This window comes from Daucus carota, chromosome 9 (assembly GCF_001625215.2).
Source record: "Daucus carota subsp. sativus chromosome 9, DH1 v3.0, whole genome shotgun sequence".
Classification (NCBI taxonomy): domain Eukaryota; kingdom Viridiplantae; phylum Streptophyta; class Magnoliopsida; order Apiales; family Apiaceae; genus Daucus; species Daucus carota.
Genome location: NC_030389.2, coordinates 10,353,664 through 10,381,525, shown reverse-complemented (window position 1 = coordinate 10,381,525; position 27,862 = coordinate 10,353,664). Strand labels below are relative to the sequence as shown.

The 27,862-nt window shown below is 32.6% G+C and overlaps 1 protein-coding gene across 1 annotated transcript; it reads left to right on the top strand.

Moving 5' to 3' along the window:
• Positions 1 to 12,825: 12,825 nt before the first annotated feature.
• Positions 12,826 to 26,563, top strand: LOC108202453 (clustered mitochondria protein). Its single transcript, XM_017370838.2, has 29 exons — positions 12,826 to 12,977; positions 14,301 to 14,567; positions 15,450 to 15,514; positions 15,741 to 15,930; positions 16,637 to 16,777; positions 16,854 to 17,010; positions 17,134 to 17,327; positions 17,413 to 17,514; positions 18,140 to 18,275; positions 18,360 to 18,488; positions 18,930 to 19,299; positions 19,543 to 19,647; positions 19,844 to 19,962; positions 20,286 to 20,394; positions 20,516 to 20,710; positions 20,842 to 20,973; positions 21,058 to 21,228; positions 21,392 to 21,478; positions 22,057 to 22,191; positions 22,408 to 22,545; positions 22,626 to 22,694; positions 23,575 to 23,733; positions 23,920 to 23,976; positions 24,089 to 24,129; positions 24,583 to 24,702; positions 24,807 to 25,116; positions 25,204 to 25,311; positions 25,404 to 25,475; positions 25,756 to 26,563. The coding sequence occupies exons 2-29, from the start codon at positions 14,309 to 14,311 to the stop codon at positions 26,215 to 26,217; spliced, it is 4,332 nt and encodes a 1,443-aa protein (XP_017226327.2). The 5' UTR covers positions 12,826 to 12,977; positions 14,301 to 14,308; the 3' UTR covers positions 26,218 to 26,563.
• The last annotated feature ends 1,299 nt before the right edge of the window (positions 26,564 to 27,862 follow it).

Sequence of the window (27,862 nt, the reverse complement as noted above, 5' to 3'; positions counted from 1 at the left end):
CATTTTCCTCTTGTCAAACAATTTCATTTGCATGAACCTCATCATCTCAAAAAGGAAGAAGAAAATGCTTTCATGAATGATGGAGATAACAAGAAAAAGAAAGCAAACCGTGATATTGAATTGAATAAGCCTCCGCGGGAATAAAATGCATGTACAACTATTTGAAAGATGTATTATTTAAGTGTTTGATATTGTTAAATATTGGTGGTGGTGTGTAATGCTAATTTTGAAATGAAAATTTTCATTTAGTAAATTTTGTGTTTATATTGTAGATTTTTTTCCGTTCACGCATTACATTTTTCATTTGGTTGGTTTTGATTCTTCTTTTTATTCATTATTAATATTATAAAAGAAGATATAATTAGAGTAATATAGATTTTATTGATGTGAAATAATCTAACACAAATTTAAAATTATTTTTTAACATAACTCTAAGATTTTTAGAAAGTTCTTACAAAAATTAAAAAGTAAAAAGTTTTGAAGATAAATAAATAAATATGTAAAGTTAAATAAATATGTGTATTTATATTTGTGTGTGAAATTTTTATTAAAATTATTTTTATTGACAAAAATTCTTATAAACAGAGTAAATTAACAAACAACACAAACACAAAAGCTTGTAACTTTATCAAACAACAAAAAAATACACTAAATCTCATAGTTCAAGGAACTGGTAGATTTCCCACAGCAGTAGGATAAAAACCACAAATTTTAGAATGAACCTAAGGCTAGATAATTCCTACTATTACACTCCATTTAAAAATTCATAAACTGCATTAACAAGACCTGAATCACATTATATTTGAATGGATAGCTCTCAACGTCTCTCAAAAGCATCTTTACCAATGTGTGGAAGCTTGTAAGCATTACTACCTTTCACTTTCATAGTCTACATCATGCATAAATGTAAAGTTAAGAATATGTTATTCAACTTTTCAACTGGATAATTTTCAAATGCTTCCTCCACTGCATTCATCAGATCATCTATTGTTTTTGCCACCTTTTTATACCTCAAAGATTGAGGTGCTCTAAAAAAACCAAGGTCTAAAACATGCATATCCGGAGAGTTTGGTGGTTGAAACATTAACTGAATATCAAAACCACTATAGTTGGGCAGCTTGGCAAAACTCTATATCTTTTTGGATCTACATGAGTTTTTGCGTTATCTTGCTGGATACAAATAAGTTTATGCATGTCCTCACGTGGTCATTTTGCTCGAATGTCACGTATCACGATTTTAATCAAATATGATCTAAATGTATCTCTTTTAACAGAAGTCATGGTCTTTGTCTCAAGTGTACCTGCAACTCGATTCACACTACTCCTCTTTGCAGCCTCTTTGGTGATAAACGGGTAGATGTCAATTTTTCCGGAAAATATAACATTGCCTTGAACATCAAATCGTGGACGAGATATAGTAGCGAGAAACATGACTTTGATAACAAAATTTTTACTTTTGCAAGTACGATGAGGCTCTTATTCATCCGCAGTCAAACCACTTTTCATCTATGTGAACGACATTGTACATGTCAAGAAATTTGGGATCATGAGGCAAACTTTCTTTGTCAAGCATGGCTAAACAAAATTATAGTCTATCTTTTTTATTTTCCTCACTTAAAAATGGTTTGATTGCATTGAAGTGACGACGCCTTATATCACCTAATTTTAGATTTCTCCTTAGAACTGATGCGATAACGTTTAGAGCGTTAGCTTCATCTCAAATAGTTTTTCTCTCTTGTAAAGGAATGCTCCGAAAATAATCCAAATCAATATGTATTTGTTTGTGACCACAATTTTTTGTTCTTTTATGGGATACATTGGTCACCCCATTCATCATACTTTCTTTTGATCGTTTCCAAACACGTTGAACTGTACGCATAGATATGAAAAACAATGTAGCAACTTCTCTGCTGGTATTTATCTTAAGCTTTCAATCCACGCTCCTCCATAAAAGGGCAAGATAAATTGCATTTCTTTGTTCGTTAGATAATATTTTAATCCTTTTTGGTTGTATTTCTTCATCTACAAATTAAAAAATTCAAGTCGATAAATATTTGCCTAGTCAAAAAAAAAAATTTGGGGGGGGGGATGATTAAGAAATAATACACCCAAGAAATTATTACCCTGCGAATGGAAATATTCACTAGTTATGTCCTCTTCCTGCATTACTAGATTTTCACCTGTAATAAAAAAAATTACATCAAGATTAAGTATGCTTTATGTAACTAAAATTAAAAATAGAATTTGCAAAAAAAATTTAAATAGACAATTTATTAACAAAATTAATTTAACCAGTAACTTACAAAATTTAAAAATTTGTGACAAAGATCCAGACATTAAAATATGAAACAAAATTACTCTCAGAAAATGTATGTGCATTCAATTCGATATGATTACATGTAAATTCTCCATGGTCTATAACCTCCTCATGTGCACCTGTAACAGTACATGACAACAAAACTAAATTGGAAGACATTATCATTTATCTAATTTTTCTTTACAAAATTGTCAGCCAAAGAAATAAAAATAAAATGGCTGATTATTGAAAAAGTAAGTATTCATTCAAATAATTTTGTAAACATGTATCTGTTGGGATTCGGGGCAATAAAACGCAGCGAAAAGTAAAGTAAAATCAAAAATTTCCGAAACCCTAACCGCAGGATCCATCTATAATGCATGGCTGATTATGGAGATACGAAATAATACCTCATTAAAGCTTTACGTTAGCGAAAGATGGAGGTCCAGAATAAGCAATCACCACGCAGCCCTCGGTCTAAGGATCGCGTCTCTAAACAGTCCACACGAACGCCTGATCGCCTAATGATCACCGGAGCCGACACTAGCCGAAGTCAGCCTCTCTCTCTCTCTCTAGCCTCTCCTGATGTAGAGCTGCTAGGGTTTATAAAACGAATTTATAACTCATAACCCTAAAACAAATACATCATTATGTATTTATAGGGGAAGGAGAGAGATGGGCCTAACCCTAATCAGTTTTGGGCTTCTCCAAATCCAATCCGATTTAGGTTTTAATATTAAATTCGAAATCCTGATTATTTAATTAAGACCGGCTCAACTAAACAATTTATTTCGAATTTAATTATTTAATTTAAATTCGGAATTTAAATTAAAACTCCTTTAAACGTTCTAAGTGTGTGACCCTTTAGGTTATTATTACGTTGGCAATAATTTTAATATCCCATAATAAAATTATAAACAATGAGCGGCATCTAGTAATACATCATTGCTACCCAAGTAATAATAATAATTGGTGATTCAATTAAACCTTTTGTGAATAATGTACAATGTGATATAATCCTTTTAACCTTATATTATATATCAAACTCGAGGCATGCATTGTGTCATCCTCTTCAACGTTTAATCCGAATTTCCTTGATCAGTGAGTAGACTATTAAACAAATCAATATTTGAGCACGGCCATGCATTTCATAGTCTCACTCAATCAAGAGGCCAATAATATCACTCCTAAAATAGGAGGGTTAAATCCTTTCTAGATCATTCATATTTCTCATATGATTCATAATATGCCCAATATACATTTTATCATCACCTGGTCAAGGGTAACTTTTAATGCAACCAAAGTATATTAATTCTCATATAGAAATATAATGATATCAAGTCAGAGGATCATTACATCATTATCACAGTGAGAATTTCTAATGACACTTATTAACATGTAAAATCTCAGGGTGGGTCATTCCAGTGCCATGTGTTAATACATGCACTTGTGTTCTTGACTTTAGTATCACTATACTTATGATCAATGAGATGTGATCATCAGTCAACAAACACACTAGTCTCAATGCATTACTATTGTCCCTTAATAATAATGCTCGACTAGGGACCTTTAGGAATATCGATACTATTCTCATAATCTCATTTCTAAGTCACGCACTTAGAGATATAGAATTACATATCATATTCCAAGGACATTTATTATGCTATAAATTTATCACGCAGTAAATAAAGAACATAATAAATATTTATTCAATAATCAATAAAACATAATCCATAATAGGTTACATTCAAACATAATAGCATTGTCTCTAGGACACCAATACTAACAGTATCTTGTTCATGTGTTCCTCCACCACACTTACATATAAACCAAAATGCATGTAAAATAATCATTCATTTTAATTAATTTATTTTTCTAAACTTTCATTCATATACGAGAAAGTCATTAGCAATTTCACTTACAATTAAATAATACTTGTTGTATGATATAGTAAAATTAAATTTTAAAAATTTAAATGAAATTAAAGTACCCTAAAAAAATGGAAGTGAATTCAAGTCTATGTCAATTTCCAAAAAAAAGTCTATGTCATTTTCTTTAAAATTTTCTTGAGTCACCTTTATAAACACAAATTGTCCCGCATAGTAACGAATGATTTCATTATCAAAGGTGCAATATAAGACTATTTTAAATGGTTACTTGCAAATTAAAATATCCTACTTCACACAAAAATTTCGACAAAAAGAAAATAAATAAATAAATGTTTTACATTAAAAAGAGTACTTGAATGCATATTACTTTATGAATTCTGAAGCATGTCATCTGGAGGAAGATTTAAATCAATAGTACTCATAACTTTTCACTTTACCTTTACGCTCTTTAATTTTTTTTTTGAGTACTGAGAATCTCAACATTGTTTACAGTATATAGAGTTTAGTTGGAGGGAAATGAAATTTTAAATTTTTATTCAAAATTTAGTTAAAAGTAGGGGAAAGAACTTTGAAAAAGAATTTAAACAGGGCAGTAGAAATCATTCAATTTATTAAACAAGGCAATAAAAATCATTCAAAATTGATGTAGTAGGTTCCCGATTCAGCAGCAATAACCACATAATTTTACACATGAAGTTATGTAAGGGCATTAGTGGATATGACTTCCATAATATATACATTTTCATCCTAGTATAAGTTTTCTTAATATCTGTGCTAACATCTTAAACGACTAACATTTCAAAACAGAGGGAGTAGGCAGTGTGCGGAAAAACAAGAATATTATAAAAGTTGTGATCGTGTATGTATACGTAATAATAGAATAAATTACTAAATTAGAGGAGATAGATAATAAAAAAGATGAATAAATTCGAGTCCAATGCAAAACTGTATCTTTAAAGCGTATTCGTACCCTCATTGTATGTGTTGAACGAATGCCTCATAGGATAAAATGGATTACAATGCGTTTGTAAAAGAACGGCAACTAGTTAGAGACTGAGCAAGAGAATTATCACCAGAGGATGGAGGACATGGGAAAGGTATGACGGCTCGGTATTTGTGAGATAATTAACCCTAACGACCTATATATATATATATATATATATATATATATATATATTTGTGTGTGTGCGCGCGCGCATAGAGACTTGTGTGTTAGTCTTTCCATAATTAAATATCATTAATTATGAAATCGGTGCAAAAGTTTCGAGTTATTCTATTTCATAAATAATCTGAAACATAATAGATTAATTTATATCAAGATATACATCATATAAATTAGTCTAAAACAAAATCAAATTAATTTAGATCATAATCTTTGAGCCCAAGCACAATGAAAAATTAAAATTTCCACTATTAAGGTAGTATCTTTGGATCATCTTATCTCACACATCTCCCAGTCATAATGCTCAAAATATGACTTGCCAGTGTGGGAATTATACCCATATTTTCCAACAATTCCCCGTATGGGTCAGATTGGTGATCTTAGTAGTACACACCAGACAAATAGACAGACACTTGATTTCACTTGGTGATAATTTTTTTGATTAAGAATAGCATATAATGGGTAGAATATGCTCCTTGAAACCTCGTTCGATGAAGCATGTCAACTTTATTGGTAGACAGTAGACGTGCTTGTCCTTGAACTATTCGACTGTTTGTGTAAACGATGACATAATTATCATAATATCTTTTCTGACTCGTTTCATCTCTCATGATTATGTCCATTATGAACATGAAACATCGTCCTGGTTCGGCAAGAGTTGTAAAGAATCGCGCCTCACGATTCTCTTTTGAAGCGGCCACATTTCTCTCACACATAGGTAATCTTTATCTTAGAGAGTAACCCGCATTTGCTTAATCGAATTTCATGCATTCAAAACTTTGAACTCCATGTATTCGTCAAAAATCATTAAAAGCTTAAGCTTATCCTCGTATCGTAATGGATCTCAGTGTTTCCACATCATAGATACAGGCCTAGGGTTACCTCCATATTGATTTGGTCATCATGATAATTTAGTTTTAGCCCATTTGAACCAAGTTCTTGGTATCTTCATTCAGCAAGGGTGGGTGTCCACCATGATGCCGTTAAGCTATAGGTTTAAGACACATCCCTCTTAATGATTTTTCAACCAATTTTCTTGATAACCCTTTGGTTAGCGGATCTGTAAATACTGTAACATTATCCTCTGATGGTTTATAGTCAATAGTGATCATTTCAATTGATATAAATTGTCTTATGGAACTATGTCATTGTTGTATATGATGAGACCAACCATTATACATCGTGTTCTGTGCTCTACTAATAGATGACTAACTATTACAGTGTATGCCTATTGTAGTCATATGTCTTGGCCATCTCGGAACATCCTCTAAAAATTGGGGTAAGTATTCCACCTCTTGTCTGCATTTGTCAAATGCCATAAATTCAGCTTTTGTTTTGAGGATTTCCAACATATTGCCCTTCCTACTAATAGCCACTCATGGACTTTAATGGATTCTTACTAGATACCCACTCTGCGTCAGTATATCCTTCAATTACTGCTAGATATCTCTCATAAGAATCCTTGCGAAGCTAGAACCATGAACCTCAGAATCCTTGATGAATCTAGCCTCTAGTCTTCAAATATATCCTTAATTCCTCGTTATTATCCTCAAATCAGTAGTAGATAAGGGTTAGAATACATTTAGAACCGTGTTCTTAAAGATTATGAAGTTAAGTCCTTCTTCTATTAGAAGTTTGCCAACAACTTCTTCTCTCAACGAGAAGCAATGTGCTGCGAACTTCATATCTCCCTGCAGAACTAATGGACCTCCCAAATGACAATGTAGAGCTTCATATATAACCTCATACATTTATCCCGGGAACTGCTAAGATGACACCTCCATATTGAATCTAAATAGGTTCTCAAGCCATCAAAAACCTCCGTACAACTTCACCAAATATGCATACCTCTGAGCTGTCTTCACAGAGTTTCACTGATGAGCTTTCACAGCCATTCGAAGAGCTTCCTAGATATGATCATCATTTTGTCCTCCATAAAAGTTCCTTGTCAGTCAAGAACCTCCTTGTTTAGCCTATTCTATTAGCATAAAAATGTTTCATTATCAATTTAAAAATCATCATCTCTTAATGAATTGTGCTTACATTAGATTGTGGGCCTATAATATTCCATACCAAAATTTGGGTACAATAGATGGAGACATGCAATCAATGAAATTACTTCTAGATCTACGTAAACACCCTATCTTCCACATAAAATGACAAAAAAGAACACATGCCCAAGATTTGTTCCTTCAACTACGAAGAAACCATAACGGATGATTTTGAAGGCAGGTTGCCGGGTCATAAGTACCATGCATGAGTTCATACTTGTCGAAGTCAAAATGTTGTTCGATGGTGATATCAACGCTGCTCTCCTGAATTTCGACAAATTTTCATCAAAGACAATTCAATAATTAGATAATTTTAAATAATAATTTACATGATTAAAATTAGTTTATTTAGGCTCCGCTCCGATCAATGTTCTTCTAATATTAATTTTTTACTATTTTAATATTTTTTTCATTAAACTTGAAACCAAAAAAGGTAATTTTATTTTCAATATAATCTTCTAATTAATTAGAAACATGATTACAATATATTCGAAACATGACAATTTTATTTTGATATTTATAATTCAAAAATTTTTAAAAAAATTTAAAAATTGAACGGAACTCACTTCTTACTCCTTTATTTAACTATATTCATGATTTAAGTATATTGATAATCGGAGCGATGATTAGTGTTTAAATTGGACGGAGTATTTGTCAATAAAAAATTAATACTAACTAAAAGTTTTAAAATGACATTTTATTTATTATAAATTGTGTTAATTAAAAAATTATACAGTCAAGTATATATGGAATATTATTATCATTATTTAAAATAATAAGTCGAAGAAAGAGAAGATATTTAGTTGTTAAAAGTCCATGAGAAAAAGAATTCATGGTGTTTTGTTTTCTTTGTTTGCATATTATGTTATATATAATATTTATTCCTTGATGCGTATTCTCTTTGCCTGGTCAGTTGTATATGTTTGACACAAGATATGACAAGCATTTTAAGAAACTTTAGAAATACAATATATTTTTATAGATTATTATAATTTTTTTATATAAAACTTAAATATTTAATTTTTTGTTGAAAATAAAATTTTTAAAACTAAATTTTATAAAAGTTATTATTTTAAAATGTATGATAAATAATGAATAAAACGGCATAAAAACTAGTTGGATAGAGGAAGTACAAGTTAGTACATAAAATTCTGTGAACTTGTAAAAAACAATTTTTTTATATGTAATAAATTCAATATATATATCTATACTATACAAATTTTTGGTTTGGTTATGTTTGTTTAGTTTGGTACTCTTTCTATAGAACTAGAAGTTTACAACATATCAAGATTGTTAAACAATTTTAAATACTACAAAAATTTTATCATTATCCGTTTAAATATAACTAGCTTAAAACCCGTGCAATGCACGGGCGGTTATAATATTTATTATTTTATTATCTATGTTTTAGATTTAATTAATTTTATTAAAATTAAAATTATGATAGAATAATGAGATAAAATAAAACTTTTATTTAACAGCTGAATAAATTTTTAATAGTTAAATCCGTCAAATGGCTAATTTAAAATTAAGTCAAATATATAAATTTTAATGAGATATATTATATTTTTTCATATATGTTATAATTTAAGGAGACTCATGAACCCAGATACAAATAACCCAGTCAACCTTTTAATATTTAGTTATTAATAATTAATAATACAGTATAGGTTCGCGCTCAAAGAGAACCAATACTTAAATTAAAATCATAAAACATGACCGGAATAGTATAAAACATATTATAAGTTAAACGGAAGCGTAAACAAACTCATATACCGATCCATAATACTAACCTAATTTTTAGTTTTTGATTTAATAAAAAATAAAAAATATTATAATATGTTATAAATTAAGAGATCCATGGATCAAATATGAACCGGTTTATCAAACTCGACCGACCAACTGAACTTTTCATGTTACTGTTTTAACAATACAATAATATTTCCAAAAAAAAAAAATACAATACTATATAGTATAATACAGATTTGTATATAACTTTTAAATTGAGATCAGCAGAGTATTTAAAAGTAACATAAGCTTTATTGTCTATACGTCTAGAGTTATGCTTGCATGACTTTCAGTTAGATGATAAACTTTCTTGAAAAAAAAGAAACCCCGAATGCGGTTTATTGTATTTCGATACAATTCATCTACGTGTATATAGACCTAACAAATTAAAAATATACATATAAAAGAAAACATATTTTCGTTAAAAATAATAAGTAGTTATATAGATAGGCATGTATTTCGTCCCAAAGTTAAAAAGAATAATTAGTCATAGATAGACCGTATTCCGACCCAAGTACCGACCGACCAAACTTTCAATGTTTCGGCTTATTGGTATAGTAAATCTTAAAAAAGATAATGTGTTTTAGTTAAAAAGATAATTACTATATGGGATTTTCTATGGTGTGCCCAAGGGCACACAATAGTCCCTAACTCCAATAAAAATAGCTTTTTTTGATTGGTGGATGAACAATAAATGATGATGGCCCCCTGCATTCACATCAACTCCACCAATCAAAATAAACCATTTTTATAGAATTTAGTGTTTATTGTGTGCCCTTGGGCACACATTAGAAAGACCGTTACTATATTGCTCGATGTTATTTTAGAAATTGAGTTTTTTTAGTTGGAAAATATAAAAAAGATAACATATTTTAGTAAAAAAAATAATTAATAATATAGATAGGTCTGTATTTTGCCCCAAAGTTAAAAAGAATAGTTGGTTATATAGATAGACCCGTATTTCGGCCCAAATATCGAACGACCAAACTTTCAATGTTTCGGCTTTAATACTATAGTATAGATTTTAGCCCAAAGTTAAAAAGAATAATTAGTTATATAGATATGCCCGTGTTTTGGCCCAAGTTGCCCCAAAATTAAAAATAATAATTAGTTATATAGATAGGCCCGTATTTCGGCTCAAATATCGACCGGCCAAACTTCCAATGTTTCGGTTTTAATAGTATAATATAGATTTTAGCCCAAAGTTAAAAAGAATAATGAGTTATATCGATAGGCCCGTGTTTTGGCCCAAGTACCGACCGACCAAACTTTTAATGTTTCGGTTTTAATAGTATTGTATAGATATATATTATTTTTAAGATAATATTAAAATTAAAATTAAAATTAAAAATAATAAATTAAGAATTATATAGTCCCCTATGCTTCGCACGGGTTAAAGGCTAGTTATATACTTTATATACTTATATATAATAAGCGTAAGGGAGATAATTTGGTCGCATGGTCCTCTGGTCTAAAAGCTTATCATCCGTTGGATCTTATATTGAACAAATAAGCACCGTTAGATTGGAAAATTAACTTCTGTTCTACAAGACAACTGATATCACCTTGCATATTTATAATTCCTTTTCTAAATCCAAAACAAATTCTGTCTTTCACGTGTATATGATTTTTTTAATCCCAAATAAATATTTCCTACCAGTTTTATTCGTAGAATCATATAAATCTCACCGTCACAATTTTTTTATAATATATTTTAAAATTAATAAGCCGGATTTATGTGATTAGCAAATACAAAATTTTTTTCTTAATCCAAAATAGATTCTACCTTCTTATTGCATGTTTATGAATCCTTTTCTTAATTCAAAAACAAATTATGTTTATCAATTTTAATTTAGAACCATATAAATTTTTTGAAAAATATTTAAATCACATTATATATTTTTTTTAACCTGGGATCCCGCAACCGCTACCCTTCGGATCACGCAATAGCGTTAATCCACCCTTTGGGAGTCGAACCTGTGACCAAGAGGATACATATCCTCTCTTTAACCAGCTAAACCAACCCTTGCGGGCTATTTAAATCACACTATAATAATTCTAATATAAAATACATTTATAAATATAATCTAATAAAAGTTGGCAATAACGTATTTCACTCAAAATATATTAAAATTTGATAGAAAGAATTTAATACTTTGGCAGGGTACATACGAGAAAAGGAATGGCTTCATTACAATAGTTTATTTGAAGCCATTAATGACTGTGATGATGTATTTACCACAGTTCTAACTTACAAACAAATTATAATTTCGAATTTTATTTTATTGAAAATTATTTATTATTTATAAATTAAATTTCTTCACACCATTTAAAATATATTTAAGAGATTTATAAATAATTAAAAAGCTCCCGTGCCTTGCACGGGCTATAAGCTAGTATATATAATAAGCGTAAGGGAGATAATTTGGTCGCATGGTCCAAAAGCTTATCATCCGTTGGATCGTATATTAAACAAATAAGCACTGTTAGATTAAAACAAAATTAAATTATGTTCCATAAGGAAACTGATATCTACTTGCATGTTTATAATTCTTTTTCTAAATCCAAAACAAATTCTGTCTTTCGTGCCTTTTTGGTTTTTTTTAATCCAAAATAAATGTTTCCTACCAACTTTAATTGTACAATCGTATAAATCACACCGTCACAAAATTATTTTTATCTAATATATTTTAAAATTAATATGCCCGATTTATTTGAGGAACGAATACAAAAACGTTTTCTTAATCCAAAACAAATTCTACTATCTTATTGCATGTTTATGATTCATATTCTTAATTCAAAACAAATTGTGTTTATCAATTTTAATCTCGAACCATAAAAATATTTAGAAAAATATTTTAATCACAGTATAATAATTCTAATATAAAATACATTTATAAATATAATCTAATAGGAGTTGGCGTCACATATTCTACTTAAAATAATTTAAAATTTGATAGAAAGAATTTAATACTTTGGCATGATACATATTATTTTAATTTATTATTTATAAATTTAATTTTTCACACCTAAAATATATTTAAAAAGTTTATAAATAATTAAAAAGCTCCGGTGCCTTGCACGGGCTATAAGCTAGTATATATAAAAGATGGACGAGATCTAAAATCGTGGATTATAATACTCATAGTACAGTGCGTTATTCATATCATATTTGCAAGACTTATATATATTTGATAGTTGATATCAAATTTATTTATTAAAATAAAAGAAACTTCAAGATTATGTAGAAAGGTTTTATCAATACAATTGCTTCAACTATCTATCTTCATCCTTTTCTTACATAATTTTAATTTTTTTACTATAAATTAGTATCGTACTGTAATATATATTTTCATTTATAATAATTTATTTATGTTTAAACATAACTAAAATATATATACTCAATGATAAAAATGTCATTAAATTACAAAATATAAATTATATAGAATTTTATAAAATATATTAACATTTAAATTAAAAAGATCTTTACCTGCATGAAGACATTAAACTATTAAATCATAAATATCAATTAATCAATAAATATTAGAAGGTAAATGAATTTGTGAAATGCGGAGTAATCATTTGGAAACAAAATACATGATTGTGTGTATATATATAAAACCTAATTCTGTGCCAAGCAAAAATCCTTCAGCCGTCTCTATTGTTAACCCCTGTACTCTCCTCTCTGTCCTCTCCTCACTTTCAACAACTCTTCACCATCAGCTCTCATCTATGTTCTTTCTTCTCTAGCTTCACAATTCAACTCCTCACTCCACTTACTTAATTACCAGGTATTTCTTGTTTTCTCATGTGATTTCTTCTTGTCAATTTTGTTGTTTTTGGAACTTGGGTCTGTTGAATTTGGTGGGTTGATGTTTTGGGTTTGTTTTATTTGATTTTTTGGGTGACCCAGATGGGATTTTAGAGAGGAGGGGTTTGTATGTATGTGTCTGTGTGTAAAGTAATGGTTTTTATGTGACCCATTGGTCAAATTGAGGTGAAGAGCTCTTTTTGATGTATGTGTACAAAGTAATGATTTTTTGTGTGACCCATTACTCTCTTGGGTATAAAGTAATGATTTTGGGACGGAGGGAGTAAATAAGGACTTCTCTTTGATGTTTCATGTCATTACATTTTAAAGTTATGATTTTTATTTGACTGTTGGCAAGTAAGAGGTAAATAACTACGTATGCTAGATGTTTGATGTTTATCTGAGCCATTGGTAAGATAAATAAGGATACTGTCTTTCGAGTTGAAAAATTACATTTGGGTTTTATTGAAGTGGTTACATTTTGGGAGTGTAATTTGATGATTTATGTATGTAGATTAATTGATGATTTTTGTGAAAATTGGTTAGGTAGAAATAAAGAATTCTTTTTTGAGGTATTATATGTTCAGAGTTGTGATTTTAATGTGACCCTTGGTCAGTGGGAAGTAAAGAACTCTCTTATGGTGCATGTAATAATAAATATGCATGCAAAATATTGTTTTTAATGTGGATCATTGGTAAGATACAGGTAAAGGTACTTTTTTTTTTTGAATTGAAAATTTACATTTTGCTTGTATTGGCTTCCCTTTGATTAAAGGGGTGGGCTAGTTTTGGGTTTAGCGGGAGCATGGAATATGATGTTATATGTGTATGTATGCAGATAAAGTATTAATTTTTGTGTTGAGATTGGTAAGATTGAAGTGAACAATTCTCTTTGTGATGTATTATGTGACATTGTTAAGTTAAATGTAATGATGTCTCTATTGATGTATATAATGAATATGTATGCAAAATGATATTTATGTGAACCATTAGTGAGATACTTTCTTTTTAACTGAAAAATTATGTTTGGTTGCTTATATTAGCTTCCTCTTGATAGAAGGGATGATCCAGTTATGCATTTGGGGCGGAGTATGGAAATTGATGTTGTGTGTATGCATATAGATGAAGTAATAATTATTATATAAATGATTGGTAAGATACAAAAAAAGGATATATTTTTATGATGATATATGTATATATCTGTAGCAATAGCTCTAGTAGTACAACTGGTTGATAAACAAAAGATGCGTTTTTTGTGGGTTTGGATTAATTTGTTGTCTGTATTTCTCGCACATTTATGAAGGGGTTGATATGGCTGGGAAATCAAATAAAGGAAGGAACAAGAAAGGATCACACCATCCTGTAGAACCTGCTGTTTCAGCAGAGGTTACTGGGAGCGATAAGTTTACAGAACCTGTTGTTTCAGCAGATCCTATTGGGAACGATAAGTCATCTACAGAATTATTAAAAGCTGTTGAGAATGGAGGGGTCACTGTGAGTGAAGTGAATACAACTGAGCATGAGGTCAAGGAGTCAAATGATCAGAATGCAGAAAACCCGGAAAAGCAAGGTAAAGTTACTTCCTCTCTTAGTTAATTTGCATCAGTGCACATTCTTAAATTCATTTAAAACATCTAATTAATTATCACCCAGTATAAACACTGAAATGGTAGCTTATGTTACACAATTTTTATTTGACTAGTTTTGAGGATTCAATATAGATATTGTTATATCAAATATTAAATCTTTACTGCTGTAAGTGACAAAGTTCTGAAATTACTGTTTAGTGTTAGAGCTGGCAGGCAAACCATGTTCCACTGTTAATATAGTCTAATGAAGCACATCAATTGGGCCCTTAATAGTTGATATGTCCTGTTCACTGAATACTTAATTATTATTGACATGACTTGTGTTCATTAGTCTTCCACATCCCATTCCTCCAATCCTTCACTTTGTCACCCTTTTTATTTTACATGGCATAGGGGATGCATGTATGTAAATCAATATATATATATGTTTTACTTCAATGCAACATGTAGGTTTACCAAACTAATGGAGTCACCGTCCTAAACCAAATGTCAGAATTCAATGTATACCTCTGTTCCTGGTTCAGATGTTATCTCCTTTCTACTTGATTTACTCTCAACTATGTGTTTTCTTTTGAAATACAGTATTTTGTTGGGATAAAAGTAGTCTTATGCTATGCGAGGATGAATTTGTTGAAGCAGGGGTTCTTTCACTGTTTGCCTGCAGAAATTATTTTAGTGACTAACAAATCAGTTTATATTCTGATCATTATCTTTGTTAATTTTAATTGTCAATTAAGTAAAAACTAACACTCAAATTGAATAGAATAGGATTTTGTGGCTCCCCAGTCTAGAATTTTAATACCATACATAAACTAGAAGCCGATATAAGCAGAGGTAATGTTTACATATTCTTTCTTGTGCAGGTGAGAGTCAATTATATACTGTGCCGGTCAAGACACAAGGCAGAGAGAAGAAGCTGGACCTACAAGTATGCTGCCTCACCTTTCTGTTAAATTGCTCGACTATATGTCTCCATGTTTAGATTTACAATATCATTGATACTTTGTATTGGCTTTTGTTGTTGCAATCTTGCTTTTATCCTTAGTAATAAAGTTAAAAATATTAATTATCAAGTTTGCACTTTCTTGAGGTGCTTAGACTGTAGTGTGTAATCTTCCTATGTCTTATGCATTTGTAATGGTTTGAGCTTACAGTTGAGCCCTGGCGATTCTGTGATGGATGTAAGACTGTTCCTTCTCGATGCTCCCGAGACCTGTTTTGTTACATGTTACGACTTGTTGTTTCATGCTAAGGATGGTACCGTTCATCATCTGGAAGACTACCATGAAATATCTGAAGTTGCCGATGTTACTTCAGGCGGATGTTCCTTGGAGATGGTTGCTGGTATGTAAATGAATTCTCTTATTGGTTATTTGACGTAAGGGCATAAGGTTTTCCACATAAATGCAAGCAATCAGAATGGTTCATGAAGCGCTTATTCTTGAATATGTCTATAAAGTAATGGCTGAAGCAGGAATTTCATGAGAGTTGAATTCAGGGTGTCAGTCATCAGGGTTGTTCTTAGCATGTTATCAAGTAGGCCATTGGTCTGGGTCCGAGCAATATTGCCTGTGGCAGCCTTAGAAAATTTTCTTAACATGCACGAATTTGTGTATATATATATCACTTGACTCTTTAAAACTATAGCCGGCCTGTATGTATATGTGTATATATATATATATATATATATATATATATATATATATATATATATATAAGTATTTAAACGCAAAACACTACTAAATATGAGGAGTCGGTAAGAATAATTAAACTAAGGATCACATAAAGAAGAGTACAATAAGTGAATTAAAAGTACTACAATTTCTTCTTTTTATTGTGTCTTGTTGTCTTTGGATATAATTCTTGTAAAGGTTGTTTACCAAAAAAAAAAGTAATAAAAAATAAAGTGAACTGTAAAAAGCAAGATTCGACCACACACATGTTAACAAGGCACTTTTGTTTGTTGATTTTCCGTTTTCGGCAGCCATGTTAAAGCCATATAGTGATGATGTCTCTTGTGTTAATTTTGAACTTGATTGAACTTCTGCAGCACTGTATGATGATAGATCCATTAGGGCTCACGTTCACCGTACTAGAGAACTTCTTTCTCTTTCAACTCTGCACTCCTCGTTATCAACTTCACTTGCTTTACAACATGAGGCGGCAAAAAATGCACCTGCAAGTGCTGGAGGTCTGTAAATTTCCTTGATAATATATAAAATGTTTGATGTTCCCCAAGGGGCCTTAGAATTTAGCTTTATATACAGAATCAAACAAAGCTGAAGTATCAGAACTTGAGAGTTTGGGTTTTATGGAGGATGTATCTGATTCACTTGCCAACTTGTTGTCGTCTCCTTCCAAAGAGATCAAATGTGTGGAAAGTATTGTTTTCTCTTCATTTAATCCTCCTCCAAGCTATCGAAGGTTCGCTTATGTTAATAACATTAATATATGAGTTTTTTTTTGGTAACTTTTCTCAAATTTATCACATTGTTTTTGCTCTTGTAAGAAGTCGTATGACGTTGGAACTTATTTTGATAACTTCAGGCTTGTCGGGGATTTGATTTACCTGGATGTGGTGACACTGGAAGGGAATACATACTGCATTACTGGTAACACAAGAACATTTTATGTTAATTCTAGCTCAGGGGATAGGCTTGACCCAAAACCAAGTAAAAATGCTTCGGAGTCGACTACTCTTGTTGAGCTGATGCAAAAAATTAGTGCCAAGTTTAAGACAGGTATCAGTTATGTTGTCTATTAAACTCATAGTTATAATCGACATCTTTGTAATTTCTGTGCTCATAATTTTTCTTTTGAAATAAGCTTTCGATGAAATACTGAAGCGGAAGGGCTCTGCGCATCCTTTTGAAAATGTCCAGTCCCTTTTGCCTCCTAATTCCTGGCTAGGATTGTACCCTGTTCCTGGTAAGGCAACATGATGGAACCTATTCTTTATGCATATTCTTTTGTGTTCTACTTCACATGCACATGGCAAAAATCAAGGAGATGCATTTATGAAAACTGTTACCCCGTGTATGTTTTCAGTTGGTTATCTTATCTTGGTGTATACTCTGTAGTCCCTACTGTGATATCTAATATATGTTTGATTAGTATTCTTTGCTTCTGGTGTTCTAGTCAGTGGTGAGGTTATGGGTGTTGCTGACAAAGTTGGCAGTATGCCTATAAGTCCAATCATCTTTCTATTTGAGTTAAAAGAGGTAGTAACTAATTAGTAAAATGATGTAAAAGAAATTACTATAATTTGAAGTGGTAAAGGTTCGGTGGAAGTAAACAGAACAAGAGAAGTGGACACTAAAAATGGGTAAACCTGTTTTAAAGCATCGTGGAAGTTTTGATGATGATAATGCGGGAATAATGCAGTATCTTTAACCATGACAAAAAAATATGACCATGAAAACTGAACATTTTGTATTATGGTCATCATTTTTAGGTCGAACCATGCCTATTCCATTTCATAAGTTTGATGCTGCCGTTTGATGTGTTTAATGCTTTGCTTACTGTTATCTTTCTTTTCTTGTTGCAATTGTAGATCACAAGCGTGATGCAGCTAGAGCAGAGAATGCACTTACACTGTCATTTGGAAGTGAGTTGATTGGAATGCAACGAGACTGGAACGAAGAATTGCAGTCTTGTTGGGAATTTCCTCATTCAACTCCTCAGGAGAGGTAATCTAAATGCCTCTTTCAGTTATATGTTTATTCTTTAATTTAGATTTGGACACTTCCATGATGGTCAAGAGCATTTTACAGGATTTTGAGGGATAGGGCTCTCTACAAAGTGACTTCAGACTTTGTTGATGCTGCTACAAGTGGGGCTATCGGGGTCATCAGCAGATGCATTCCACCAATAAATCCCACAGATCCCGAGTGCTTTCACATGTTAGTCCTCTGTACCTGCCTATTTATTATTTCTAAACCAGCCACAAGAGGTTGTGAAACTGAAGTTTTAAGGAGTGGCCTCGTGGTCTTTGGTTTCACTGCATCCTCGTGCCAGTACTGTTTAGTTTCGGAGGCAAATGTATTTGAAGTTAGATATTTTCACATATTACTGCAAGACAGGATCTGATATGGACTATACTAGCCTTTGGATACATCATAAATATTAACAATCTCCCGTGATGCCTTTATTGCCAGCATAACATGTCATATTAAAATAGAGACATCCATTGTCAGTGTATTATAACCATTATATTCATCCATCACAGTAACACAGTTATTATTTGGAGCTTATAATTTACTCTTTATATACTCAGATTGGTTCCTTGTGTTAAAAAGTAAGATGCTTGTTGATGCTTATTAGAAGGTGCGCCTGTTCTTTAGGTACGTTCACAACAATATATTCTTCAGTTTCGCTGTTGATGCGGACATAGAGCATCTTCCCCGGAAACAATCTTTGGATAATAATTTGAAGAGTGAGAAAACAAGTCAGTCACAGATGACTGGGACGGTTGACAATATGTCAGATGGATCTATCACAATTAACGGAGATAAATCAAGTGGTGAAAATCGGGAAGATGTTATTCCAGAGGTAGCTGTTGAGGCACAGTTGGCTGAAAGCGAGCAAGCGACTTATGCATCAGCAAATAATGATCTGAAAGGCACCAAGTCATATCAAGAAGCTGATGTTCCTGGTCTTTATAATCTTGCTATGGCCATAATAGATTATAGAGGTCACAGAGTTGTAGCACAGGTCTGTACTTAATCCGGGTCACTTGTTTTGTCTATTCTTTCTGCATTTGAGGTTGAAACTTTCAGTTGGCATTTGTTTTTTTATCCATTTTTAGTACTCTTTCATGCTCTCTGACTATCTTAGTGTCATGAAGAGGCTGTCAATTTTTTTTTCACCTTGATTTGTTGTTGTTTGTGTTTTGTAAGGTTATTATCTAGTCTGTATCCATATATCTAAATTTGATTTCTTTATTTTCGCTTCTAGAGTGTACTACCTGGCATTCTTCAAGGCGATAAGTCTGACTCACTCTTGTATGGTTCTGTTGACAATGGAAAGAAAATATGCTGGAATGAAGAATTTCATTCCAAGGTGAGAAACAAGGAGATTAATGTTGAGTTTACACTGTTAGATAAATTTGTTATAGTGACACATAAAGCTTGTACCCCACTGATAGTATGAAAGTCACCTTTTTTATAGCAATAATGTAAATCATCACAACTGATCGATATTTATATTGTTTGACCTTTATATTGCAAAATCTTTAGTCTAAGTTGGTATAATGTAGGTTCTTGAGGCTTCAAAGCGCCTCCATATAAAGGAGCATACTGTACTTGATGGATCTGGATCTGTTTTCAAATTAGCTGCTCCAGTGGAATGCAAAGGCATTGTTGGTAGTGATGATAGGTAAATGCCGTCTCTGATTTGCTATCTCTGATTTTAGTGTTGTGTACCTGCAGTGTTCTCCCTCTCTAATTAAATCCATGGCTGGTTTGGTCTTACCTATGATTGGTGTGATATTTTCATGAAATAAATTGACCTTTGTTTCCTATATTGGCAAGTTAAACCTGAACAAACATCTGTGATGGAGATATTTGCTGTCAAATTCTTAATTCTATAAAAGTTGCAGGAGCACTTGACATGCAGCTTTCATATGAAGCAGTTACAAATAGCTTTGTTGAATATAACCTTTGGTGCACAAATTATTATAATTTTTTTGGTATTTTCAGGCATTATCTATTGGACTTGATGAGAGTCACTCCTCGTGATGCAAATTATACAGGACCTGGTTCCAGATTTTGTGTTCTAAGACCTGAATTAATTGCTGCCTATTGCCAAGTAAAATACCTTCTTGAAACTCCCCTATACACATATTTTATAATTTAAAACCGGACTTTGGGTAACAATGCATCTTTTATTTAATTCCGGCCCTGATTTTATTTAACTTTTATATTTTAAGGCTAAAGAAATAGAGCAATCAAAGTCTAAGGCTAAACTTGAGGATTCCACCGCCGTTTCCGAGCCTTCCAAAGTTGAAGATGGCGAAGCTCAGGTAGAAGAAAAGCCTGCCGTTTCCGAGCCTTCCAAAGTTGAAGATGGCGAAGCTCAGGTAGAAGGAAAGCTGGATGCTGGGGTCGCAGATGCCGAGACCCAGGTTGCCTTTTTTGGCAATTTAGCCACACAAATCTTTTTTCTGTTCTGAACTGTATAATAACAATATGTATTTCATTAGTTAATAGAAATTACTGTCATTTTTTTTAAATATCCTGTTACTGCTTCCCACAGAATATACCTGAAGGTGAAAAGGTGGCTGCTGAGGAATGTGGCTCTGGGCATGATGCCGGAACAAAATCGTGCACGGAAATTCTTTTCAATCCCAACGTTTTTACTGAATTTAAGTTAGCTGGGAGCCAAGAGGTTATTTATCAATCACTTTGATATGTGTTAAGTGATCTGTGTATCATCCTCATTCTTCTACTATGTTCATATTCGTGATACCAGGAAATACAGGCAGATGAAGAAAGCGTGAGGAAAGTTAGTTTGTACCTTAAAGATGTGGTCCTTCCGAAATTCAATAAAGATCTTTGCTCACTTGAGGTTTCACCGATGGATGGGCAGACATTAACTGATGCACTCCATGCTCATGGAATTAATGTTCGCTACATTGGAAAAGTTGGTTCAATACTCTCCATTCTTAGTGGCTTTATGTTCAGACTATACATGTTTAGACAAGTAGATATGTTTTTGTACTTGAATTGCATTATACCATTTGTAAGACCGTGAAACTGCATAAAGATACTCTGTGATGTTTGTTAAAGTTTTTGTACTGCTCCAGGTTGCGGATGGGGCTAAACATTTGCCTCACTTGTGGGATCTTTGCTTGAACGAGATTGTGGTGAGGTCTGCCAAGCACATATTCAAGGTAGTACGAGTTCACTAGAACATAATTTGATATCCTAATATTAACTACATGCTTCTTGAATAGATTTTTGAAATGGCATATGCAGCTACATGTACATGTTCTGTGTGTTTGACATGTGACTACAGCAGTATACTTCTTTGCATTAATTATCATTTCACTTGTTTTTTTTATTAGAAACCAGTGGCAAAGTGAACATGTGTTGCAGTCTGGTTGATTGCGTTTGTTTAATTTGTTGATTGGTCTTCAATAGTATTCTAAATTGCATATTGGCAAGAAAAATAATAAAAATGTGTTTTAATTGCTTAAGAGTCGTGATTTTATTTCCTATCGAGTTTTTTGAATACATATTACGGATCCAGAATGTGAATGAAAGAATTAGGTTTCGCTCCTTGTGACTGTGCTTTTCATTCCTTGGTATCCCTATACTTTATGATCTTTTTGTGCTATAATATAATCAGCATTCAACATATATCTCCTCAAAAAAGGTCATGTATATACATATTAGATCCGGTGCTACCATAAATTACTACAATCAATTTTATTTACCAATTTATTAACATGATTTGTTTCAACTGTAGGATTTTATGAGAAATTCAGAAGATCATGAACTCGGGCCTGCAATGGCACGCTTTCTTAACTGTCTGTTTGGAAATTGTCAACCTATATCTGGAAAAGGTGTTGCTAGTGGTACTAAAGCACGAACGCCGAATAAGGTAACCAAGTTCTGATCTATTGAATACCTGACACCTGTTTTACTTCTAATTACCTGAAGTAACAAACTATAGTTTGTTATGGTAATATGATAGAGTACATACACAAAGATATTTTCTACTTGGCACACATTGAATTCTTGTTTCTGTAAAAGCATCAATCCATGCTGGATACTGTAACACATAGTACTAACTACGCAGTTTCATTTGGTCCATCAGGCTTCAGGAAAATCTACTAGGGGGCATGGAAGACTGAAACAAGGGGTATCTGCCGAAAGAAAACCCATGCCTTACACTAGTGTAACCTCTGATAGCTTGTGGTCCGACATTCTAGAGTTTGCAAAAGTCAAATACCAGGTACCATTAACAGTGTAAATTGTATGCAGCTCAGTCTTAGTTATTCATTCTTAAATTGTAAAGACCTATTATCTCTGCAGTTTGACTTGCCTGAGGATGCAAGATCTCGTGTAAAGAAAATTTCAGTTATACGGAACTTTTGCCAGAAGGTAATCATACTTAACAATGCATCTCAATATCCTATCTTAAAACCGTAATCTGTTTTTCGGTTGGAGATTGATTCTCATGGGCTTGGAGTAAAGTTTTAAAGGCCCCATTAGAAAACTCTTCTATTGGAATGCCTTGTCACATTATGTCCTAACCATTTGTATTATACAAAATTAGCAAACAAGTATGGTTTGATATATCTTAGTGCTATGTTTTATTTAATTCATAACAAAAACATAATACACACACACACACACACACACACACACACACACACACACACACATATATTTAAACATGTGTAAAACAACGCACCACTAGTATAAAACTTAAAATTGACTGAGAATGAATACAGAATCAAATTATCTCACCATCTGAACATCCTTAAACTTGGACCGAGTAAATGATTACAGTACAGAGTTTTTTGATTAAGCAATTTCTTAATGTAATCTAATTCTTTTTCCCCTAATGTATATTATAGTATGTAATTTCGTATTCTTTTGTTTTCATTCAATTTGATTAACCTGTTGTTCTTCAAGTTACTGTCACTCTTGTTCTAATTAGAAGCAGTAAGGATTTCTATTTAACTGCTGTTTTGTGTAAAAGTCTATAAACGACATGTGATCATTTTTTTAGAACTTCCGACTTGAGGGAGACTTCTACACAGCCTAGTTGAACTGACCTTAACAGGGCTCTAATTACGTTTTGGAGCTCCTACTTTTATCTTTATTTTCAAATTCCATTATAAATTCACTTCTTTCATTTTAGTAAAGAATGATTTAGCTTGTTTCTGATTAATATCTTGGAAGCGATCAGTTAGTTATATTTTAAGTGTAAATGGCCTACCTAACTTTTGTGATTACATTTTCGTGCTACAAACAGGTTGGTCTAGCAGTTACGTCGCGCAAATATGACCTTGCCGCAGCACTTCCTTTCAGTCCCTCAGATATAATAAATCTTCAACCTGTGGTTAAGCATTCAATTCCTGTGTGTTCAGTTGCTAAGGATCTTGTGGAAACTGGGAAGATTCAGTTGGCTGAGGTTTGAGCTGATTACTAGTATAAATGAGATCCTAAAATAAATATTAATTAAAAAACCATGCTTTGCAAGGAAATGATGAACTGAGTTGATCGAAGTTTAAGAAAAATGATGTCAGGAATACGAATATCATACCAGTTTGTTACGGATATAATTGTTATGACCAATAGCATTGTTATTTTATCACAGGGGATGCTAGGTGAAGCTTACAGTCTATTTTCAGAAGCATTCACGATACTTCAGCAGGTAAAGCCTATATTCTCTGTTTTGTTAATTTTATGGATATGGATGTGTTTGTTAAATAAACAAACTTTGTTTATTTGTTTGGTTACAATATCTTGTATGTAATTCATTGCAGGTTACCGGTCCAATGCATAGGGAGGTTGCTAACTGCTGTCGGTATGCTCATGATACTGATTATATAATTTGCATGAGATCCTGCCATTTCTTTGAATTATATTTCTTTTTAAGAAGTAATATGTTCTTTGATCCAAGTGTTGCGTAGCTGGTTACATCTTTGGGTCTGTGCTTCAAATCACTTGCCAGGCCACTTTGATTACATTTCTTCTTTTGATATGTTGCTGTTCACATGTGTTTGTAACAGGAATCACAAATTAGCTTTTATCCTAAATCTTCATCTTGCTTACAATTTGTTGACACTTGACAGTATCGTCTAATTTTGTTTTCCTCAATAGTAGTCCTTGATTTTTGTCAATTTTTCCAGATATCTATTTAACTCTAGTTATTCCAATATTTTCTAATCCAAAGCTAGTGTTCCTCTGTTGCCTGCCTCTAAACTTTTCAAACTAATTTATTGTTCAAAATTCAAGATTGCAAGTTTCTGGTTTTCAGATACCTTGCCATGGTTCTGTATCATGCCGGTGATATGGCTGGTGCGATAATGCAGCAGCATCGGGAACTTATCATAAATGAAAGGTGTCTTGGTCTAGACCATCCTGATACTGCTCACAGGTGAAAGAATATTATTGTTTTAGTACCTTAGTAGTTGATATCTTCTGTTGACAGAGATGAAGATTGGAAACCTATAAACACTTAATATGGATCTTTAATTGCAGTTATGGCAATATGGCTCTCTTCTACCATGGTCTTAATCAAACAGAACTTGCTCTGAGGCACATGTCCCGTGCATTACTCCTATTAAGTTTGTCATCAGGGCCTGATCACCCTGATGTGGCTGCCACATTTATAAATGTTGCAATGATGTATCAAGATACTGGAAAGATGCAGACAGCCCTTCGTTATTTGCAAGAAGCTTTGAAGAAAAATGAGAGGCTTTTGGGCGAGGAACATATTCAAACGGCTGTGTGCTATCATGCTCTGGCAATTGCGTTCAACTGTATGGGTGCCTTTAAGCTCTCCCACCAGGCATGTATTCGGTACACTTATCTCGTTCTTTCTATAAATAATAATATCGCTGGCTAGTTAACAAAAGGAAGTTCTCTGGTATGACAGCATGAGAAGAAGACATATGATATACTTGTCAAACAACTCGGAGAGGAGGACTCCAGATCACGGGATTCCCAGAATTGGATGAATACATTCAAAATGCGAGAAGTACAGGTAAAGTATTTCTCTGTATGTCTACAGTACCACCAGGTTTTTTTTATCCCTTGATTGTTTTCTTCTGCTCTTCATTGTGAATATTATGACAGATGACTGCACAGAAGCAGAAAGGTCAGACACTAAATGCAGCGTCTACTCAAAAAGCTATTGACATTTTGAAGGTACTTATAGTCACCTCACATCCAATATCCTATTAGTGGTTTGTAGATTTCTCTTAATACACACTGTGGAATATGTCAAATATCAAACCACCCCTCCATACGGGACGACTTTTCAAAAGGATACTCTCTCTTATTTACTGGTGTTGAAGAGCTAGTAGTTAAATAACTGTTACAGTGTCTCGCATTGCATTGTAGGAGATATAACTTTGCCACATTGTTTTCCCACTTATAGTGATGCAGCATGCTATGTGATCTAATATATCTTTAAACTGTTTGGTAGGCCCATCCTGATTTGATACATGCATTTCAAGCTGCGACTGCATCTAATTATGCTAGCGGTTCTGTCAACAAAAACTTGAACGCATCAGTGGTTGGTGAGGCCTTCCCTCGGGGGAGGGGAGTTGATGAAAGAGCTGCTCGTGCAGCTGCAGAAGCCAGGAAGAAAGCTGCTGCAAGAGGCCTTCTAATACGCCCTCACGGTGTTTCAGTTCCTGTCCAAACCTTATCACAGTTGCCAGAGATATACAACCTAATTAACCCGGGGTTGACCCCAAACGTTCCAAAACCAGAGGAAGCAGACAAAGCTAAAAAGGTGAATGGTCATCCTCCAAGAGGATCTGGAAATGCCCAGGACGGAGAAGTTAAAGTAGAGAAACGAGCTGAAACACCAGCCGGCTTAGGCGCGGGCATCTCTGCATTGGGTCCAGAGAAAAAGAAGTCCAAAGCCAAGGTAGCCGCCTGATTTTTTGGGTGTCAAGTGCTTAATGGGCGGAAGGACTTTTTGCCACTGCTTAAATCTTGGGTTTCAGTAAGTGAACATGATTTTGTCTGCTGATTATGACTGCAAAGTACAAACGTGCTTTATAAAAGAGTATAGTAGTTATGCTAATTTTTTGTATTTCGACTCATTTAATAAATCATTAGTTTACCATTTGAGCTGGAATACTGCCAGAGTTGTTTATTTAGGCAAAATAGAAACATCAAGTAGGTATTTGTTTTTGAGAATAATTGAGTCGTGAATCTCAGATGTTTCCTACCTTATCATTATTTCGATGGAATATGTACGAAAAATGTTGTACTTTAGCCAAGATTATTCTGTGTTTTTTTATGGCCGCAATAAGGTTTTAACAATTTCTGTTCTCTGCATATGATTTTGGGGGCTCCTTTCTGGAATCCCCCGGAGTATAGAATCAGTCAACTGTTTGGTAGAAATCAAGTCTGAGTTGCACGCTTGATGATTAATTTTTCATTCCAAGATAAATTTCTTTTTAACTAAATAATATTACATGAGAATAAAGCTCGGAATTCCCATAAATGTGGCTCAAATGTCTAGAACCCCGTACTCCTAATTTCGTATTCGTTGACTTTGTGTTCATGTAATGTTTCTCGTATTTGAAAAATCAAAATAAATGTTTTTTTATTAAATTATATTACATGAATTTAATTGGGGTTGACGTGAACTTGACAATGAGATGACAAATAATAATAAAAAACAAAAAATTGATCATAGAAATTTACACAAATATAGGTTTAATTCAATTGAAAAAGGCAGAACATGATTGATTAGGTTTTTTTTTTCTTGAGTAAAGTGATTGATTAGGTTTAATTCAATATAAATTGATCATAGAAATTTACACATACATAGGTTTAATTCAATAAAAACTGATCATGGTTTAAATTTCTCACGTTAAGTTATGAGCGGGCTCTTAATGTGTAGGCTGTGGAAGCATTGACCGGTTTAGTTTATACTTTCCCTGGTATGAATGTATACTGCAAAGTTCATATACATTGATATCCCTATATGTTATTCTCTCCTTCGTAAAGAAGACATTTCCAACAAACTCGGAGTAGTATAGTGTCTGTCATACAGTATCAAAAATCACTAATCCGGTCTAAGATTTATGTTGTGTTTCTCGAATTCGGATACGGAATGTCGAACAAAACACATATCCGAGTTTCGGACTAGACAATAAAATTAAGAACACCGAAACAATGTCCTATGTTTAGACACGGATAGAGTGACATCATAATATACTAATAAATAAGTATGACAAATTATACATCTTAAAACAAATAACAATGAACTCAAATTAGAACTAATTTTGTAAAAGATTTTGCAAATCACGCATCTCATGTACTTTTATCACATATTTCTTTTGAATTATAAGTTTGACTCATATTTCATATTTATTTATTTTTGAAATATTAATATGACTCATTTGATTTTTAAATTGGTCAAAGAGTCCCCACTTTAGTCAAAAGATCAGACACAAAACAAGTGTACTGTCTGATTATCCAACACGGGTACAACAACATAAATAGACGAGTCAGAGTGACATACAGATTGTATCTGCTCACCTGTTATGCTGCATCTACGATATCCGACC

Coding starts and splice junctions, on each gene's coding strand:
- LOC108202453 (XM_017370838.2), top strand. CDS start 14,309: ATGGCTGGGAAATCAAATAAAGGAAGGAACAAGAAAGGATCACACCAT. Junction 22,695..23,574: donor TACGGAACTTTTGCCAGAAG/GTAATCATACTT, acceptor TGCTACAAACAG/GTTGGTCTAGCAGTTACGTC. Junction 23,734..23,919: donor GGAAGATTCAGTTGGCTGAG/GTTTGAGCTGAT, acceptor ATTTTATCACAG/GGGATGCTAGGTGAAGCTTA.